General features: G+C 44.8%; 1 protein-coding gene across 5 annotated transcripts in view; it reads left to right on the top strand.

Annotated features, from left to right (window-relative positions):
• ST3GAL3 (ST3 beta-galactoside alpha-2,3-sialyltransferase 3) overlaps positions 1-21,827 on the top strand; it is a 247,227-nt gene that overhangs the window by 129,661 nt on the left and 95,739 nt on the right. For all 5 annotated transcript variants that reach the window (XM_048498760.1, XM_048498758.1, XM_048498759.1 and 2 more), the window contains 2 exons: positions 11,283-11,378; positions 17,346-17,532. In XM_048498760.1, coding sequence (XP_048354717.1) covers positions 11,283-11,378; positions 17,346-17,532 — 283 coding nt within the window. The remainder of the gene's footprint in view (positions 1-11,282; positions 11,379-17,345; positions 17,533-21,827) is intronic.

Below are 21,827 nucleotides of genomic sequence, written 5' to 3'. Positions count from 1 at the left end.
ATTAGAAAAACAGAATGCAAAGAAATAAAATAAAGGGATATTCTATTTTTCTACCATTTCCATGTACAAAGAAGTTGCATTTGTTGCATTTATTTATTTATTTCATCTATAGTCCACCTTTCTCAGTGAGATGCAAGTCAGATTACACAATAAAAAACAATGCCATCACAGCCATATAATGTATACAGTGAACAGAGAGATAATATGGGTTTACAATATTAGGGTAGCGCCATAAAACATGCAGTATGACAGCATAATATGTACAACAAACAATAAAACAAAGCTGGACAACAAAATTAGAGCAACAGTGTGACAATATAATGTATGCATTGGAAAAAGTAATGAAAACTGCCTGTTTTTTTAAGACGTTAGTTATGCCCCTCCTCAGCAAGTAGAGAAGCAGTGCAGCAGTGTAGTTTGTACAGTGAACAAAGCTATGGGAACTACCTAACATTTCATACCTTTAGCTTTCAGCTGCTTTTGGGAACAGATATATGAAGGTCTGAGGTGTAGGGGGGGCAGGGGGGAATAGAAAATCCTGTGGTGTGGGAGGTCACAGAGCCCTTCGGGGGTGAGGCGGCTTATAAATCTCATAATAAATAAATAAATAAATTTCTTTTTTTCAATTTTATCAATGGAAATTTTGGAAGATTTTTGTGAGGGAAACGCCTATATTTTCCCTCATAGAATGAGTGAAAAAAAATTAAAACAAGGGTTTAGTCATGCAAAATGTATAGCATTGTGAGTTTTATGTAAGACTAGCGGGCCCGGCCGCGCGTTGCTGTGGCAATTGTCCTTCTCATCACAGTCCGCAACCCACACAGATGTCCATGCAGGTCCAATGATCCCCAGCATAGCCTTTTGGAGTGGTCAAATGGAATCCCTCTTTCCCTTTTCAATGCACATCGTTATATGGTGCTGTCTTGTTTTTTTAATTATGAGGTAACCCTTTCCATTCCACTGTGGAACTGTTCAAATTAAGAATCCCGCTGTATCCCATGAAGCACGGTTGTGCTGTGAAGTCCTGGCTTGGGTAAGGCAGAACTGGGGCAAGCAGGCTATCCCAGTCAGGCAGCAGAGGCAGGGTGGTGAGGCACTCAGATTGAGGCCAGCTCCCTGGGTTCTTAAAGGGCCATGTGCAAAGAAGCCCGGAGCAGTAGTGTTGGTTTGCCCTCACCCCTTGGATTTTCTTAGAAGAAAAAGGTATAAACTCCAGCACAAAGCTTTTAGTAAAAGAAACATGGCGAATATAGGTGGAGGAAGTGGGTAAGTGGTGGTTGGATGTGAGGGAGGGCAGAGTGAGGTGTGTGAGGATGAGCTGGATGATGATAGTATGTGTGTGTTGTGTGTGGTAGCAGTAGATGAGGCACAGAGAGAGTGAAAGTTACCTGCTGATGGCAGGAGTGGGAGACCCCTCACCTGACATCTCCTGCGGCAAAGTGTGTATGTGTTTCACTTCCACTAGTATTACCTAACAGTATTACCTATTTACTGTTTAAACTGCTCATCTCTACAGCCATCTGCTTGAACATTCCTAAGCCCTCATCCCAGGCCCTCAGGCCACACACAGGCTGCACGAACATTCTAAGGGTGACAGTTAAAAACAGCCAACTTCGTGAGCCAGTGCGCCAGGAAAAGACGCTTTGCAAACCACGGGCGTGGGGCTTCCGGTGAATTTGAAGGTCCTGATTACCTCGCTCCACAACAGGGAGGGGCGTCCTGTGAAAGAGGTGAGGGGGCAATCCGTCCAGCAGCTTCTGAGGGAAACCATCAGGGACAAACACATGTTTAGATTTTTATATATATAGATGATATTAGATAATAATTGTTGTATATAATGTAGATGTGTGCAACAGTCATATCCGAGATCCATTTCTGCACCTGAAAGATGCTGCTCTTTTTAATGAGAGGAACAAAGGGAGCCTTCCTTGCTTGTGGTCTGTTGCTTGCCTTCTTCTGATGACATTTTTAATTTAGCTGGCTGGTGATAGGAGAAGTTCCATTTCTGTGGAACTGCTCTCCTTCTGACCTTGCCCCTTCTGGTCAACCTTTGCAGCTCTCTCCTCAAAGGGCTGTGACACAGACACCCACAGGGTGGGAAACAATCAATTTATGGCTGGAGGCAGTGGGTAATTTCAAGAATACTTAATTGTTTAAATGTGACTGATTTTGCCCATAACTAAATATGCCATTTGGGGGTGAGCGGTTTATCAAATGTTAGTAGTAGTAGTAGTAGTAGTAGTAGTAGTAGTAGTAGTAGTAGTAGTAGTAGTAGTAATAATAATAATAATAAGCCGCCGCCGCCGCCGCAGCAGCTGCTATTAGATACCACGATTTGAAAATCGAGCTTCAGCATCTATGGCACAAACCAGCTGAGGTCGTCCCAGTGGTAATCGGCACGCTGGGCGCCATCCCAAAAACACTAGGGCAGCACTTGAAACATCTTCAAATTGACAAAAGTAACATCTGTCAAATTCAGAAGGCAGCTTCTGGGATCCGCATGAATACTACGCCGATACATTACAACCAGAGTGTAAGGAATTCCGAAAGAAGCAGAAATAAAAGGCATTGATTCAAAGTCCGTTTATTCAGACACTTCCAGAAAGCACACATACGGGATGGCAAGACTGCCCGGCTCCGCTTCTAAACTACAGGTTATAAGCGTTCCCCCCTTACCACCCAGCCACATTCTCGTAGGAGCGGAATGTTAGGTTTGAGCACCTTCTGATAAGACCACTAGCAAGGTTGCTTTGGCAGAAACTGGCTTCTCGCCCTGCCGAAGGAATTCTGTCAAGGCCAGTCGGCAGCCAGACGGGGGAACTCAACCGGCATCTTTACACTCTGCTTCCCCTAAGAGCGCCCCCACCCTTTCCCCTCCCGGCTTATGAGGGAAGGCTTTATGAAAAGCAGCAATCAATGACGGGGCGTCGATGTTTTCAGCGTAAACCCATTGATTATGGCCGGAAGAATACCCAACCCAGGAAACCGTATTACCAACGCGTTTTCGCGGGAAAAGCGAGTCCAGGATAGGCGTCGATTTAGTGAATGTTTATGACCATCAATTGTTATAACCGGGTGAGGTGTCTCCGGAGGGCCGTGCCGAACATCGGAAGCAGGAGCCTCCTTGAGCAAGCTGGAAATGAAAAGGCGGGATGAATGTTAATACTTAAGGAGTTAGGCAGTTCTAAACGAAAGACTGATAACATCATTAATCACTTTTGTAATCCGAAAGGAATTTACAATTTCTTGCCCAGCTTGGAGTACTTGTGTACATCTCTAAGATTCTTGGTCGATAAATAAACCCCTGCCCCAACACATAAGGGAAACTCTAGAGCGATGTTTGTCCGCTTCTGCGCCTTTAAGCACTTTTAGGCTTTTGACACATGCAGAGGACTGCACCGTTTTCCAGCCCTCCAGCTAGGAAGAGATCCATTGATTGAATTCGGAGGCTATGTAGCTTCCGCCAGGCAGTTAGCAGGGCAGAAGGACCCGACCAGAGACCACTTCAAGCGAAGTCTTCTTGGTGCTGCTATGAATCCGCGTATTATAAGCATACTCCGCAAAGGGAGCAGCTCGCACCAATTGTCCTGATGGTAGTTGGTGTAACAACGTAAGTATTGTTCCAACGTTCTTGTTGGTCACTCTGACTGACCCGTCACTTTGAGCGTAGGTAGCAGGCGACCGCCCGGAGTTGCTCCCAACAACTCCAGGGAAACGCCTTCCAAAACTTGGAAATGAATTGGGGCCCATGGTCAGATGTACCACCTTGTCAGGAGAGGAATGCAGACGGTGAAGATATGTTGAATAAACAACCGGCCAACTTGGGAGGCGGATGGGATGGTAGTGCAAGGAATGAAATGTGCCTGCTTGGAGAGAAAAAGATCACACCACCACCCACAAAACCGTGATTGCCATGGCTTTCCGGGCCAGATCTGTGATGAAATCCATTTGAAATGACCTGCCAGAGGTCCGGGATGCAACGGGAGGGTTTTTGCAGCAACCCATGGGGCTTTCGAGTGCATTGATTTGGCTTCAGCACAAACCGAACACCCCTTGATATAAGTTTCGGATGTCCTTGCGCATTGGCGCCACCAAAAAAAACTGGACGACGCTAGCATGCCAAATGTAAAGTCTTTAGGGAACACAAAGTGGCCCAGCTTTGACGCGAGCATCATGACATCGTCTCAAGAACACTTGCTTCCGTGATGGAGGCCGGAGCGCATTGCCAGCACCCCAGCTTTTCCTCTTTCAAAAGCGCCACCCTCTAAGCGTGTGAAGCTGTGAAGTCAAATTCCTCTGCTGGCTTGGGTCTTGGAGCCCCGCCTCCGCGAGGGTGAATTGTCGGTTGAAGGAAGGAGAGCTTTATGTCCGGAACAGAAGCGGAGGAGAGAAGGAGACCTAAGGAGCAAAGTGACAGCTAACCCCAATTGGGAGGGGTGGAGAATGAGTGCGTGGGATAGCCACTTGCAGCCTAAGTATCCCCCCCTTCCCCTGGGAGAACCGAGGGACAGCACATCAACCAGTCTGTTGCTTTTACCAGGAAAAAAAATGAACTTCGTGAAAAGAAGAATCTGGAGAAGAAATCAGCCACTAACGCAGCTGTTTTAGCCGGACATTCTTTGAGGGGGGGGGGATGGAAAGAACGCTGCCAGATTTTTTTGTGATGGGACCAGACCTGAAATGGATGTTTAGCACCTTCCAACCAACCACGCTAATGGCCAGGTGCTCAAGCGCCCGCTTTGATGGCTGCAGTCTCTTTATCCCCCACTGTCCAGATTCTAGTTCGGGACCCACTGAAAAACTTTTTTTGATAAGTAAGCACCACGGTTACCAGTTTGTCATTTTTTATTTTTCTACTCAAGAGGAAAAGCGGCGCCCAGAGCTTTAATCCAAAGCATCCACATATGAAGACGATGAAGGGGAGGTCATGGATCCGGGTGTTTTCAAAACTGGCTCGGTGGTAGAAAGCCGTTTTGAGCTGTTGGAATGAGGACTGACATCTTGCGGGGGGACCATAGGAGGGGGCACCAGGCTTAGATGCCTGGGGAGTCCTTGCCGCTGCTGGTACGTAATAGATCTGTGGAGTGGTAAGGCAAAGTTCCAGCGGTGTGGAATGAAATCACGATAGAAGTTAGCAAAGCCACAGGAAGCAGACTGTAATTCCCTCCCTATTGGTGGGAGCTGGCCAAATCAACCAATCCGCGTGAGCGCTTTGGCTGGATCCGTCTCCAAGCTTTCATCGGATGAGCATCCCCCCGATAGCCCAAAATAGTCTATGGAGGGAGCCGGATGGAAACAGCATTTTCGGATAATTTGACAAATAGGGAGTTATCTGGTAGGCGTTGCAATACCAATTCGAAATCCAAGTTAGCTCCTCGATATTACCCCCTGTGAGTGAGATTTCAACACGTCATCCAAGTACCACCACCACTCCTTTATACAGTAAATCTTGCAGGACCTCATTGATAAGGGCCATATGAAAGCCCTGAGGGCCCCAGGATAATCGAATGGCATTATTAAGTATTCATATTGACCAAACTTTTGTATTGAATGCTGTCAAATGTTCATAACCCTCTGCAATACGGACCCTATGTAATAAGCTTCACCATAAGTCCGAAGTTTGGTGAAGATCCAGCCTCTTTACCCAAAGCATCTAAAGGTCCTTTATTAAGAAGTGCGGATACTTCGTTTGAAGATTGAAACAGCATTTTAAAGCCACGATAGTCAGTGTACAAAAGTCGCAAAGGAGCCGTCTTTTTTTCTTAACAAAAAGGACTGGGGCTGCATGAGAGTGCTTTATGCTTGGCGCCGCTTCTGATGATGAACCAGCTTGAGCCAGGTTAGCCTTATCTAGGAAGACGCGGAGTCTTCTCTTCTCTTCCACAGAGACTCATCGGGTGGAATTCTAACCCCTTGGGCAGTTGGGCTCCCGGCTGCAGGAGGATTTTGCAGTCAGTGTCTCTATGGGGGGGTAATTGATCACACTCCTGCTCCTCAAATACTCTGGACAAGTCCTGATATGCATGTGGTATTTTTGTAGGACTAGGAGTGGAAAGCACATTTAAGGCTTCATTGATTATCGTTTTTTCATCGATTACCGGATCTTCCCCACCGTTCATATGGTCCCCGCAAGGGGGGTCTGTGAACCGGAGGATGTGTTTTTTCCACAGGATGGTTGGTTCGTGTGTGAGCAACCATGGCATGCCTAGCACAATGGAATGCTTGGCTACCGGAGCTAGAATGAAACTTATTTTTTCCCAATGTTCCGCGCAACGGAGAAACACTGGCTGGGTCTTAAATCGAGCCGGACCTTCAGCCCCCAAGGGACTGCCATCCATTTGAGTAAAGGGAATGGATTTCAGTAAAGGAACCCGGTCTAAACCAAGCTCTTCAGCCACTTGTGGCCTCATGAGGCAGTGGGAACAGCCCGAGTCCACGAGTGCGGAAGCCAAAATGCGCGTATGTTTAGAGGGGTTGGCTAAAGATGTCAGAATAGTAATGGGAGCGCTTGCCTTTCACTTTCACCCGCGATCTGGAGTGGGTCCAACTTCCACAGGCGCAGTTGAAAGGCAGACAGCCAGGTCATCCTCCTCTAAATCCTCCTCGAAAGCGGCTTTAGTTGTTCCACGAGGTGGCGGGCCCGACTTACGCGGAGGCTTGGCAACGGAGGTGCGCTTGAGGCGGGCGGACGGGGGGTTGCTTCCTTGCGCAGTTTTCACCAAGGTGACCAGGACCCCCGCAGTACCGGCACAATCCAAAGGCGGCGCTGCTGTTCGGCGATGGTTTCGAGGTAAATTGACAGGGGGCTCCGGCTTCTGACTGGGGCGCCAGGCTAATGGTTGAAGATTTTTTGAAGTGAAGTCGCGACTCCACCCGGCGTGAAGCCGCGGGCAAGGCCCGAGGTGACTACCTGCGCATCCGGAAGTTCGATCCATTCGCACCTTGATCTGTGGGGATCCGGAGAAAAAGGAAGCACTGTTTCAGCGAACCTTTATATCCCATGCGGCTTCAAAGAAATATTCACATTTAAATGCGTTCAGGCCAGTCAGGGATGGAAGTTTATCTGGCACGCCCTTACGAAAATTCTAAGCAAATTCAGCAAAGGGCCGCATTGCCCTTGCTGGATGGTTTTCTACTATTTCAGTATGGCGTTATTTTTCAGCATCCGGATCTTGGAAAGCGAAGGCGAAGGGCGGCTGCAAGAAACCGGTCATACGTCGCGAAGATGTAGTCAGTCAGCACTGTAGTTCATAGAGAGTCCGCGAACCATTCAGCAGCTACCCCATCCAGGACTGACCCAATGTGCTTGGCGACTCTTTCTCCCCGTTCAGAGCGATACAAGTAATCAAATTCTTGCATATGGGCATCCAGTTGCAAGATGAAATAAAGAGTTTTGACGCTGTCCCCATCGAAGGCGGGCAGGGATGGGGGGTCTGTGAAGCCCCACTCCCTGCCGCTTCTAGGCATCTGCTGCGGCAGCTGGTTTACTCGAGGGCTGGACAGCTTTTGAGGCAACTGGAGGGGGGGTGGTTAGAGAACGGAGGTGATTTGTGGTGCGAGGTTGTTGGGCTCCACCATCACTGGTACTGGTCCTCGTTCGCCGCCCCTCCGGAGGAAGGAACAGCGAGTCTTGTGAGGAAGATTTTCGATCCGGATACGTGGCTCGCGGTCAGCGTAGCTTGTTGCCTCCGCCCAATTCCCGTTCTAGTTCAGCTAGTTCCCTTTTCTTCTGCGCTGCCAGTCGTCTTGGATGATTATGCAAAGCCACCCTCTCACGTTCCAATTTTTCTCTCTCGGCGAGTTGTAAGGCTAAAGCCAGCTCGTTTTGTGTTTGGAAAGCTTTAAGACTGTCGCTCCTGCGTTGTAATTCAAGTTTGGAATGCTCCAGGACTTTGTCATGAACAGTAAGATCCTGTATGAATTGTTGACGTAAAACCTCTTTTTCGCGATCTAGTTCAGCCTGGGCCTCTTGGCGTTGCTGTTCACATTCCCGTTGCAAGCATTCCCATTCCTGTTCCCAGGCCTCGCGCTCGAGCTCCCAAACCCTCTTGGCATCCTCAAGCGCGGCCAACTGGTCTTCCCAGCGCTCTCTCGTTGGCGGCGGGTCCAGATCGGGATCCGGGTCGAGTTCCACATCAGGCGGGGCCCCACCTTCCGCTCCGCGAAACTCCACACCTAATCCAGCTGCTCCCGGCCCTGGGAACGTAAGCCGGGCTCGATAACCCCGACCAATCTTGGATCCCACATCGAACGGAGGTGCAGATGTGGATCCCACATCGAACGGAGATGCAGATGTGGACGCCGGGGGTAACGTCTTGGGGCGCACCCCAGTACTATGCCACTGCTGTTCCACGGGAAGCTCGTCGTAGTAGCGATCCAGGAACCGTTCGATGGACTCTTGGGTATCGCCATGTATGGTTGACAACCCCAACTCCTCAGGCACCGGCTGCATCGGTGGTTTGTAATCCATACGATGCCGGGTAGAGACAAATCGGGTATCGACAGGGGCCCGATCCATAGATAGCGCGCCGCCTGTCTCATAAACCTCATGGCTGTGGGTTACTCGCTGCTCATCCAGTTGAAGGAAGGCCAGGCTCGTGCTGAGGAGCGAGGGAGTTTGGAAGAAAGTTACCAGGGGAAGCGATTCTTCCCCAGTTCCCTCTGATTCTCTGGAAGGGAGGCACCGAAACCCTCTTTGGGGAGCTATCGATCCTTCCACATGTAGTCTGAGGAGCCACTCAATCCTCGCATGTTGAGAAACACCAAGGACCCACTATAATCCAAAAAAATGGTTTAGATGAAGAAAGGGGAATGTGCCCATAATGTAAAGGAGAATTCGAAGAAGCAGAAATAAAAGGCATTGATTCAAAGTCAGTTTATTCAGACACTTCAGAAAGCACACATACCGCGGGATGGCAAGACTGCCGGCCCCTCCGCCTTTAAACTACAGGTTATAAAAGCGTTCCCCCCTTACCACCCAGCCACATTCTCCTTCATGGGAGCCGGGAATGTTGGTTTTGAGCACCTTCTGATAAGCATCTCACTAGCAAGGTTGCTTGGCAGAAACTGGCCTATTCGCGCTGACGGCGAAGGAATTCTGTCAAGGCCAGTCGGCAGCCAGACGGGGGAACTCAACCGGCATCTTTACACTAAAGATCCAACCCGCTCTCACCACTTCTCTAGAAGTGGTTACTAATTTTTTCTGAGTGCCAAGAAGGGGTTACTAAAGCAACCTCCCTGCCCAATAGGGACTGGAGGTGCGTGTGTGCGGCGGCACCACTGTTTGAATTCCACCACCATCGGAAACTGTTATTAAAAATTTTGGATCCCACCACTGATTACAACTTCCTAGGCCTCTGGGTGAGGCTCGAATTGTAATGAAGGTCAACAACCAGCTAAAGATCTGGCAGCTGTGAAATCTACAATAATAAGCTATTCAAGAGTTCAGTGTTATAAAGTTTAACTCAACATGCAATAACTGATAGTTCTGTTGTGACTAATTTGTGTGTTCTATTTTCTATTTTTATTTTTTCTACCACTTTGATGACAAAACCTAATAGATGTAGGGTGCTGTGTGGTTTCCGGGCTGTATGGCCGTGTTCTAGCAGCATTCTCTCCTGACGTTTCGCCTGCATCTGTGGCTGGCATCTTCAGAGGATCCTCTGAAGATGTTAGCCACAGATGCAGGCGAAACATCAGGAGAGAATGCTTCTAGAACACGGCCATACAGCCCGGAAACCACACAGCACCCCAGTGATTCCGGCCATGAAAGCCTTTGACTAATAGATGTACTTAGGTAGCATAGATTGCAGCAGATTGCAGTTCTCTCTCCCTCTCCCTCTCCCTCTCCCTCTTTCTAATGCTGGGTATGTTTGAAATTTTGCTTGTATGAAATAAAGGCATTAATTCTTTCACAAATATTCCTATGGCATCATAGAACATGCTATAATACATAAGTTATAATGGTGTGTTTTATGGTGCCAAATCAGTAAAATAAGTTTATGCTTGATAAGAACATACACATTGCATATATTTCACTTTTCCCCTTAATTTGTTTTTCCCCATGGCTTCACAGTTTCTTTATGGCAAACACACACACAAAGTCAGGAATAGCAGTAAGAAGTCCTGAGACTCCTGAACCTCAGGTCTGGGTAGTTATCACTGGAGAAGTGCTTGCTCAGTGCCTAGTGTAATTTTGCTACTGCGGCGTAACAAACCCAATAAAGTAAAGTAAAATATTGTTGCAGTATAGAACCTTTGAAGAGCATCACAGAACTCCTGGGGAAGTGGGTTCCTCAAAGTTATATTGACTGTTATAATTGGCAGCCATTAACACGGCAGCTTCAAAAGTAAGCGTTCAACAATTTAAGTAATCTCTCAGTTTTTTTTACCTGGTGGTATTCTCTGTTTGGTCTTTAAATTCCCACTGTGACTATACAACAGCTTTTCCTATATGGTTGGAAGAGGACACATAAGGAGTTGCTGAAAGCTTTCTCTGACCCTGAATTATAGTGAAGGCTCTGGTTTGCTTTGGAGATGAGGACTTATGAAGGTTCTAGTACTGGGAACTTTAGCTTGGGCCAAGGGGGAAAGAGAGAGAGGTAATAATAGCAGGGTATTGTGTAGGATGTGACGACAATTATTTTCCAGGCAACTAAGCAGAGGATGTGGAAATAGGCTGGAATATATGAAATTTAGGTCTAATGTCATACTGAATAATAAAATAAAGAGGAAGTAATCTCAGTTATTCATCTCACTGGGATTTCAAGTCATGTAACCAAAAATCTAGCTGGCTCCTTCACATTTCTTTGTGCTTTATAGCTGGATAATTCCCAGGCTTTGCTGAACGCTTGCCTCACATGGCCCTGATATTCCCAGCTTTGTAGGGGCTGATGGTCTGTGTCAAGAGGCATGCTTGTATGAATTCTTGAGGAATGCCAGGCAGCTACAGCTTTGTCTATGACTTTTGCTGAAGTACAGCGTTACAGTCTCTCCGTTTTTTAATTTTTTGTTTTCCACTATTATACTTATGTCCCCTTCCACTGTCATTTTGTCTCATAAGAATTGTAGATAATGGTTATTCAAAGTAGGTAGGCTGACTGCATTGCTTTGCCACCCATCAGATCAAGTGAGTGGGTTATTCTCAATTAATGGAATACAGTGTCCTGACGGATCATGCAGCTGCTTGAACAGATGCAGACTGCATTAGTTATTTTCAAGAGGGAATTTTGTGCTACTTAATTTTATTGCTTTAACTTTGTTTCCCTATGTTTCCTTCCCAGTCTCAGTTGCCGGCGATGTATTATTGTGGGGAATGGTGGCATTCTAGCAAACAAATCATTGGGGTTGAAAATTGATGACTATGACATTGTTATAAGGTGAGTCTTCTGAAAAAGACAGAGATTTTTCTTTGGCTCTGTTTCTACATCAGATGTTAATATCTAAATGAGCAGCCAGAAGCTGCAGTTCTCAGTAAATGTACTAGTAAAGCTATTTGGAAGGTTACTGTGTTTTTGAAGGGTTAATCCTTGTTTAATATTGGAAATGTCTTCCTTCCTGTGCTGCACAAGCAATTGCTCTTTCTTTACAGATACCATCTCAGTGGTGTGTTTGTCAGTCTATTATTATTATTATTTATTATGGTCTACAGATCCAAACCAGTAACAAATAACAAATGTTCAAATTGGAAGATATAATGTCAGTTGACTATCCAAACAACAATTAAAATATTAAACTTACACAAGAGACAAACTATTAAAAAAATGTACAGCATCCAAGGTTCTCTGGTTTTTCAATCTAAATACCTCTGCCAAAAATTTTGCTACCACCTGCCACTTTTATCTTCTAATAGAAAGTGGACACAGGACTGAGCTGAGCTTCCTCTCAAGTTCAGCAATAGGGGGAAAATCCTCAGTTGGCACACATGATGGTACAACTGACAGTCTAAAAGAATGTGTTGGACAATTTCTGTGTCCTGAGAGTTTCAGGGACACACTCTAAGCAAGAAAGGAACACCTTTGAACCTACATCTCAGGTATTCAAAAGGGAATGCATTTAACCTTGCTTTTGTAAAAAGCTTATGATAATGATGAATAGACAAGGTCTTTAAATAATTTGCACAACGATAGAGTTCCACATAGTTTATATGAAAGAAGGCCAGGAAGCAAACTGCATGGGAATGGGACCAAAGATCTGCTAGTATATTATTCCCCAGTCTCTGCTGTAGTGGTTGAAGAGCTAGATCATAGCCCAAAAGGGTAAGAACAGGGGTAGAGAGACCAATTGAAGCAGATTTTTGTGCAGCCGCCCACTAGAATAATGATCTTGGGAAAAGAGTCCTAATATGCCTATATCTTATGCAAATAACTTGCCCTTGAGCCAGATGCTTAGAGCTGCAAGCCACACCTAATTGGTCAGGGGACAGTCTCCCATTTCTAATAGAAGAACTGCATTAGAGATGCAATTGGGAACTTTCAGAATTGCCCTTAAAAGTCTGGTCTGGAGTCTATCGATCTCCCATGATACTTCACTAATCCAAACTGCTGCAGCATCAACAATTGTGCCATTACCTTTATATTGAACATTTTTAGAGCAGGGGGAACATAATAACCTCCTAGGGTGGAGTGAAAGCAAAGGGTGGAAAGTAGGCCAGTAATGGCTTTCATCAGGGCAAATTGTCTATTCATAGAGCAGAAGCCTGAATGATGAAAAAACTGAGGCCCAAATCCTGAAAGTTCCTGACTTGCTCCAATATATGGTCATCAAAGGGCCATTGGTGCTGTACAAATCTTTTTTTCATTTGTCAGTTTATTTTACCAAAAATTAGCCATTACTAATCAGAGGGCTGCTGGAGAGATTACATAGACATCTCTGGTTGACTGTATGCTTGTTGCTCATTGGGAGCTAGTGCTTCAGAACTGTGTACAATCCACAACTGAGTGAAGAATTCAGGAAAGGAGTGACATCTGCCCTTCTTCTTTGTTCTTAGCACCAAGAATGATTATTGGGTAAAGACATCTTGCAGCTTTTGTACCAAATTTGTTTAATGAATATCCCCTGCTGTGGATTAGGACAGCTTATAATGCAATAGAAGGAAAAGCTTCAAGGCTTTGCAAAGGCACCCACTGAAAGAGACTGTTTTCCAAGTTAATTTAAAAATGGGATTCTTGGCAAGGGGTCTAGAAATAGCCACTTTCTGGGGAAGCATCAGAATGCACCACCTTTGTCATATCTTTTTGCATTTTTGACCCTGCTTTTCGTATTTATGTGTGAAGCTACTGTTTCAACTGGCGGTCAAAAGACAGATGTATGACCTCTCATCAACTGCAAGAGGAGAGATATAACAGAAGTCTTGAAAGTTAAACAAATCCAAATGTTTCAATGTGTGAATGTGGAGGTGAAGGTTGACAATGAAAAACACCTATCTACTTGTTGGAACAACATAAGAGCTGCAATAAGTAAATGCTTTCTAGGTGCAAATGACTGGGATGATGCAGCCTTTGATCCAGAGGAGAAGCTCTTTTGTGTGTGTGTGTGTGTGTGTGTGTGTGTGTGTGTGTGTGTGTGTGTGTGTGTGTGTGTAAATCTATATCAAACATAAATGTGGTAATCCAGTTCTGTATTGGAGTCTATTTAATTAATCTATTTAATGGCGAGTGCAGTATTTATTGACAGTCATTGACCAGGTTGATATCAAAGGGATTTACACACATAAATATTAATTTTAAAACTACAAAAATACACTTTAAATTTAAATTTTAAATTTAGGATAAAAACCTTACCAATCACATATGCTTAATTAAATTCATACTCAGTTTTCTAAGTATAGTCCTGGTTATACATTCAGACCAATTTAATACCCATTTTGGCTAATTAAAACCATAATTATTAGTACAAACTTTTAAAATAGAATTAAATAGTTGTAAACAATGCTAGTCGCAAGTGACTAATACACTAAATTCATTGTCAGTTATATATTACATTCTTGATTTTACTTATTAACCAGGCAAATGTTGCTACTTTAACAGTGATCTCAAAATTTCTTCCAGAGAACATGATCATCATAATATTTTTCCTGTCCCTTCCTGGGTAACAAGTCAGTACAGGGCTTATAACGTTCCTCCTAATACGATCCTTTTTCTCACAGTCAAAAAAGGTATGTTGTCTCTAATAAGCCATCATTGCATAAACAATGGCATTCAAAATACAGAGTGCCTTTATATTTCCCCTGGACAATCACTGTACACGTCATATCTTAATAAGGTAAAAGTTCTTCTGTAATCTGATCTATCTAGATATCTTACATATGATGCCAATATCACCTTGAACAGGGGGCCAGGATCAAATAAAAATCTCTTAATTGTACTCATATCATTTTGTCTTTCGACAACAAAAATTCTCTACTTGATTATTCCTCTTACCTGTGTGTATTTTGTTGATAAGAGCATCTCATTAGAGAACCCATAACTCAGTTTATCTTCTACAAACTTTTGCCATGGGGAAATATATGAATCCGATAAAATAAAATGTGCTAATCCCTTGGTATTCTTAAGTAGTCTCAACTAAAATAATATGGTCACCAACCAGATTCTTGCCTTTACTGATATGCCCACTTACAAATGGGTAGCTGCATTGGATATGTTAGGTGGGACTTGGAATATTGATCTCAGAAACGTTGATTGTATTCTCTCCAGGATGGTCATATTACTGGAAATAGAAAATGTGGCTCTATAAAGGATTTGAGACAGAGGTTTCACATTAAATAATCTAATTGCAGCTTCCACATTACAACCCCCTTTGGACTAAAAAAAATATCTGGATTGCTCCCACACTTAACTGTGCTTTTGAAGAGGTGTAGTAATATGTGCACTCTTTGGGCCTGACATTTGAAAGACAACTTCCAGTGAACCTGTTGCAGTTGTATTGAGCTAATAAACCATGGTTGAATTTCCTTTCATTTTGAATAGGCCATTATTTTGGTTTTATCATGATTTAGCTCCAGATGGTTATTTTGGCAGTATTGTGCAAAAACTTAGGCCAACAGGGTTCCTTGACATTATTGTAGTGTCATCAGTGTAAAGCAGGAGGGAAATAGGTTTGTTCGCAATTTTTGGAGGATGGAATTCCACCTTACCCAGAAGTTTAACAAGGTCATTAATATAATAGTTAAATAATAAGGGAGCTAGTATATATCCTAATAGAAGTGTTGGCATAAAGGGCTCCAATCAGAAGCAATAGTCTCCTGTCAGTACTGGTCACTGCCAGTTTTTCCCATTAGATGGACCTCAACACTTAATTGAAAGCCATCTTAAAGTAAATAAATGCGAGGTACAGGGAAATTGTTGATTTAGAGGCATATTTGGAGATTGAATGATCTGATATTAAACAATGATCTTAACATGAACGATCTTTCCTAAATCCAGCTTGTTTTTCAGCAACACAAGCCTCCTGATCCATCCATTTGCTCAACTTCCAGTATAGATGTCTAGCATATAATTTACTGGCTACGTTCAGTAAATTTATTGGGCAATAATTGGATGGGAGTTCTTTTTTACTTTTTTTGTAAATGGGCACAATTATTGGAGGGCCCAAGTGTTTTGGTATAATCCCCGTTCTATCGATTACCGTGAACAACGCTGAAAGAACTGGAGTCCACCAATTTATGATCTTCTTAATGAGATCAGGATAAATCATATTGATCCCTGGAGCTTCACCACTCTTCAGAATTACAATTAATGTCTGCAATTCTGTCATCAAAACAGCGGGCCAAGATAGCAGGTCTTCCTTATCTCCATAATATACAGGCTCATTTTCCGCCATTGCATAAAGTTGTCAAAAATAATTGTATTTAAGTCTAAATTTAAAAGTGACTTTACTAGGATGGTAATGTATTGGGGCTATAGAGGTCTGCACTGAATCTCAGAAATAGGCAACTTAATCCTAGAAACTGTATAACCCAAGTCACTGGAAATTCCATGAATGGAGCACTCTTAAGTTGTTTTGCTCTGAAAATTAGGCAATTCCCAATCTGGAATTGCCCCAGAGAGTCTCTTTGCCTAGCTGGGGTAAATTTATTTGTATTCATGGACTCACAGTATCTTGATGTAGTAGAGCTACTCTTGCAAACCATGAGGGTGCATTTAGAACTGAGCCCATCATACTACTAGGAGGACATTGGAAATGGAACCATGATCTACATGTGTTGTCTGGGTGGCAAATAGTCATATTGGCAGTGATAAGAACAGCAGACATGATAGCCCATTAACAGCGATGTTGAAGCAGCTGTCAAGAGGAGCAATAAACAAGTGGAGAAAAAAACTTTGAAAGAATTCCTTCTTTTCATGCCAAAAATTCACCATGGAACATATGGCACACCTATAGTATTTGCACTTAATTCTTTTGTGGTGGCTGACAGCTAGAGGGGGAGGGGGGATGTGGGAAAGATCCACAACCACTAGCATTTGCCAGAGATGGACTCCTGAGTCCAACCCATCATGTTGCATGTATAATGCTAGGCAGTACAGGGAAGAGAGCAGATGTGGGATTGTGGTTTTGGCAGTGACTGTGTATCTATTTCAATGTCTAGTTCTGGCCTAAATGGATTATATGGGAATGGAGATCCAGTTGCCACAGTGTTTTGACTGTAGTCTGGTAAAAATGATAGTACTGTGACTCCACTTCACAGGCAGAGCATGCAAGGTATTCACAAAGCTCCTTTCCTAAAACCAGCTGAGCACCTGTTTGAGTGCCTGTAGCTTTTTGGCATGTGTAGGATAACATAGCAGTATCTCATAGCTGCTGTTATCCCACAAAATTCCATTGTGGATGAAAAGCACAATGCCACTTAGTGGGGTGCCTGTGCTATGTGTCCTTTGTGATAAATACCACTTCCAGCACTATAACCTTTCTACAGAATAAACACTAAGCATCAGCTCATTAGGCTATAAGAAAGTCCTAGACATTTCAGAGATAACAGTGAGTACCACAGATGAACACAGCTTGTCCCAGAGTCTAATTGGACCCCTGGTGCTAAAGCAGAAAGGCTGTACACGGAGGTTTTCTTAGTGCTGGATCCTCTGTGAAGTAATTACTGCTCTTCTCATGCCACAACTATAACAACAACTGGAATCATCTGTAGGAGTCAAGCTATTGAGAGTAATGGCTGGCTTTGAAACGTTGGATCTGTGAAAGTCGTGGGAGTTATTAACTCTGAAATTCTTTGATGCCTGATTAGGTCATTTATTGATGCCTGATTAGATCATTTATTTTAAAAATCTGTCATGTATTTCTATATCATTCCAAATTGTGCATCGTTTTCATGGCACTCGTCTCTGGTCTCTCTGCAGGCTAAATTCTGCTCCAGTAAAAGGGTTTGAAAAGGATGTGGGTGGCAAGACAACCCTTCGGATAACATATCCAGAAGGGGCCATCCAGAAACCAGAACAATATGAAAAGGATTCTCTCTTTGTGCTAGCTGGATTCAAGTGGCAAGACTTCAAGTGGCTGAAGTACATTGTTTACAAGGAGAAAGTGGTAAGATGAATGTCTGTATGGAGAAGAAGTCCTGGTACTTCAGGATTTCATTCCATCATTTGCTTGTATTCAGGTCTTATTCCATATACTATGTTTAGGCTTCTTATAAAACTTTTATCATTTCACCTCTGGTAGTCTGTAGAAGGATTTTTTTTAGAAAGCCAGTGTGGTGCAAACGTACAAGTGTCAGACTAGGACTGGAAAGACCCAAATCCAGATCCCTACCCTAGCATTGAAGAGACATACTGGGGGGAAATGGCACATAGGAGCACACCCCCCCCCGTGCCCCCTCTCCCCATGCCCCACTTACCTTAGCCAGCGGATGAGGGCAACAGTGGCAGTCCCGGGCAGCCTGGCGAGGCCGGACATGGTGGGGCCGAGCCAAGGCCAGCAGACTACTGGCCTTGCAGAGGCATAGCTACCAGGGGGCCGGGGGGGGTGCACATAGCACTGGTTCAGGTTCACTTCTGAGTTTCCCCCAGATTCTCCTTTTAAATCCACCCCCTTCGGCATGGATTTAAAGGGAGAATGTGAGGTCCCAGTTTAAACATTGAAAGTGATTCTGTTTCAGGGTGGGGTCCACTCCCAAACAGCATCACTTTCAATAGTGTTTTAACTGGGGACACCAGATTCTCCCTTTAAGGTGGATTTAAAGGGAGAATCTGAGCTCCCTAGTTTAAACACCATTGAAAGTGATGCTGTTTGGGGATGGATTCAAGCATCACAGCGGCCGCCCATGGGGGGAGGCCTCCATTTTCCCTAGCTATGTCTCTGCGGCCTTGCCTGGCTCGGTGGTGGGTGGCTGAGGCAGGTGACTGAAGCGGGTGCCTGAGGCCAGCTCCTGTCCTCCCTGTCCTCCTTGCTGACAGGGAGGCCAGGGAGGGCAGAAGCCGGCCTGCCCCCCTGCATGGAGGGAGACGCCAGGTTGCCGCACTGCAGGAGAGGCCGGGCACGAGGATCCAGCAGGTGCCCCCCCACGTGACCAAATGGCATGCGCCAGGGTCATGTGATATCCCATGTTCCCGTGGGCGGGACACCACTGGCATGAAACTCACTGGGTCTCCTTAGGTCAGTTGCTGTTTCTCAGGCCAATCTGCTTCAAAGAGATGGGAGGACAAAATGGGTAGATAAAAGTCATGTATGTTGCCCTGACTTCCTTGAAGGAAAGGAAGATGATAAATGTGCAATGGATAGACAGATACCTATATATTATATTTGTAACAAAATGTGCATGAGCTCTGCCTTTAGCCCAAAATAATTTGTATATGAATACCCATTAATCCAGCCGATGGATTGAAATGTATATGCAGAAATGTGAGGTTTCAGCCACCTAGCAGAAAACAAAGGAGTGTGGTAGGACAAGGAGATGAGCCCAGAAAGAAATGCCTGGTCACAGTGGGTTATTGATGGAAACTAGGCTGATTAGTTCATTTAACTGTCATGGCTAGTAAATGAACACTAACAAATGAAGAAGGGGATCTCTGGGAGGATTCTGCTTTAACTGGAAACCCACTTGATCCTAGGATGATCGAGTGCATACAGTCTTAAAATAGCAAGCAGATTCCTGGGAGTTTATAGTGGTTGAGGAAATATCCATAATTCAGGTTATGTTTCATCCTGACCTCCTTAGAGCTGCTTGAGATGAACACTACACTAAGCGCACTGTATTATAGAAGGACACCTTAATTAATACATTAGCTAGTTGTGCATTCTCTAAGAACAGTTTGGAAGTGTCAGTTTGATATGCTGAAAACTCCATATTCAGGTTAAACATTTCCAGAAATAATTGTGTTTACCTGTTAGCCCAGCCCATACTATACAAACAAGTTATTCAGTGGGTTAGATTCAAACATCACTCTTTATCTAGAAAATAATTTCATCTGTCGAAAGCTCTCCTTGAACATCTGGTTTGTGTCAGTAAAGGAGCCAAGTGAGGGCAATAGTTTCCATGGAAATAAATAGCTTTGGGGGTTTTCCCTCTCTTAAAAATAATCCCATACCTACTTTCAGCAGAAGTCTGAGCAACCACTGCCAAAATGAGTAGGATGTGGAATAAGTGCTTCTGGCATGAAGAATCTGTCTTGAGTAGTGAAAATCCGCTGATGAATGCATAAGCACCAGCCTGCATGTGCAGCCATGTTCATGCTCATTGCAGGAGTGCACCTGACTCACACTATGCAGGGGCGATATTGGCAGACTACATCTAAGCTTCTTCACGGAACAAGGAAAATGCTTATATCCTCACCCCACCATATGCACATCAGTTGGCCACAAGGTTACCTTAAAGATCTGAATAGGGTTAAATAGTGTTAAAAATAGTACTTAAAATAGTGCTGACAACTACATAGCAACTTAAAAATAACTGTACTTGGAACTAGAAACTTTCCTTCTCTGGTATTTGAGAGTCAGTAAATCTTTGACTGTTAGGAAAATATCTACCATGCTCTGCAGGTAGGGGTCCTTAGGCTGTTATAATCCCAATGCGAGGATTATCTGTTTGGCTAGGAGACAGCATGTCGTAGGTTTTGCTTTTAATAAAATAAAACAACTCTGTTCCTTCTTTCTGTGATCTTTATCTCCCCGCCCCACTCCAATTTCTTAAGCATGTAAGGGCTTAGAATCACAGGACATTGTGCTGAAGTCAGTGACAAACCCACTCCATTGGACAAAGTGTTTCCCCTATTGAGTGTCCTCCCCATATTCCCCCTCTTCTGCAGTTCAGAGGAAAGAAGAACAGCAACACGGAAATAGAGCAGTTTCAGCTGAGGGAACAAAGCACCACCCACCTACAAAGTGACCCTTCAAGAACGCCACTTTAGAGGAGGGACACCTCCATTCCTGCCTTGGCCAGGAGGAGCGAGGGCCATCCATCCCAATGGACAGTCACTTCTACAAGCCTACCAAAGAGCTTTTCTGCTTGCCTTCTTACTGTACCTTGGCCAGGAGAACATGTGGGATTGACACTTTTGGTAGTAGCTTATGAGGGACACCGAGAGCACCCAAGCCTCATACCCCATGATGGACCTCCACAGTTATGTGCATGGGACTAGCATGGGACAATCTTGAAGAGAGTATGGAAGCCAGTGATAGTACCAAGTCCAACCTGGATATCAGCCAAACAGAAGCAAATGAAATTGTTAGTATGAGGGATGTTTTCCCATACATGAACAATATTTTCACCAGATTGCCTAGCTTGGGAGTACAGGATATGGAATGCATGCTTTCCTGTCTAGAGTTATGGATTTGTGATCAACAGGAAGAAGAGTTTTCTTACTTCAAAATAACAAAATTTATGTCTAGGGGTAATCACAGCAGCCTCCTGCCTTCCTGGGCCAAGTTTTGCCAAGCACCAAGGGGACTGCTTGTGTTTGAAAACCTTTTCCTTTCCTTTTCTTTTAGGCTGGTCTTTCAGTAATTAAGCCACCACTATTGTCCTTGGACAGTGGCAGAGCCTGGCCCCACCTGCAGGGCCAGTGCCTGGGAGTCACCCAAACTGGTTCCCCTCCACTGAGTGACCCCCCCTCGCTATCACGCAGCCACAGGAAACACTCACTCAGCCCTGAGAGGGACAGCAACAGGCGGAGGATGCCTGCAATGAGCAGGTGGGCAGCAGAGTTCAGCACTCCAGGGGGGGTGGGAGTGCGCCAGGAGAAGTGGATCCCACTGGAGCAAGCCACGCCACCAAGAGAAGCATGCCAGGGCTTGGAGGCAGGCAAGAAAACAGGAGCAGCCAGGGAGACAGCCTCAAAATTGCAGACTAGGCCTCGGTGCCTGGCAACAAGAGCAAGGTGGGGCTGAGGAGAGGGCTTGAGGTAGGCACAACCAGTGCAGGAATGGCAGGGGTCAAAGGACCAAGGATGGATGGACCCACTTCCAGCCCTGAGGAATGGGTGGGAGTGTGAGAGAGGAGACCTGTGAGCTGTCTTATGCCCTCCCTTCTCTTCCTTTCTATTTATAATCATCTGACGTGTCCTTGTCCACCACTGAGGCAATTGATCAGGATGAAGCAGAGCAGCCTAGCTAAATTGAGTGAGGTTCTACACAGTTGGTTCAGACTCAAAGATCATGAATAACATGTACATTTCCACCCTTGGATCATAGATCTAAAAATGCACCCTATTGGTCATGGAAATCATGGTTCCAGGATATTCTCAAGTGGTCTTCTCAAGTTTTGTGGCATCTTCCCTAATGTAGGAACCCTCTGCCACCAAATGCCAGTTCTGTATCCTCAACCAGATCTTCTAAGGGCGTTTTCACACTGCCTCCTTACCCCAATTTTACTCCATTGCTGCCTT

The sequence above is a fragment of the Sphaerodactylus townsendi genome, linkage group LG05 (assembly GCF_021028975.2).
Source record: "Sphaerodactylus townsendi isolate TG3544 linkage group LG05, MPM_Stown_v2.3, whole genome shotgun sequence".
Taxonomy (NCBI): Eukaryota; Metazoa; Chordata; class Lepidosauria; order Squamata; family Sphaerodactylidae; genus Sphaerodactylus; species Sphaerodactylus townsendi.
This window is presented reverse-complemented; position numbering and strand designations above follow the sequence as displayed.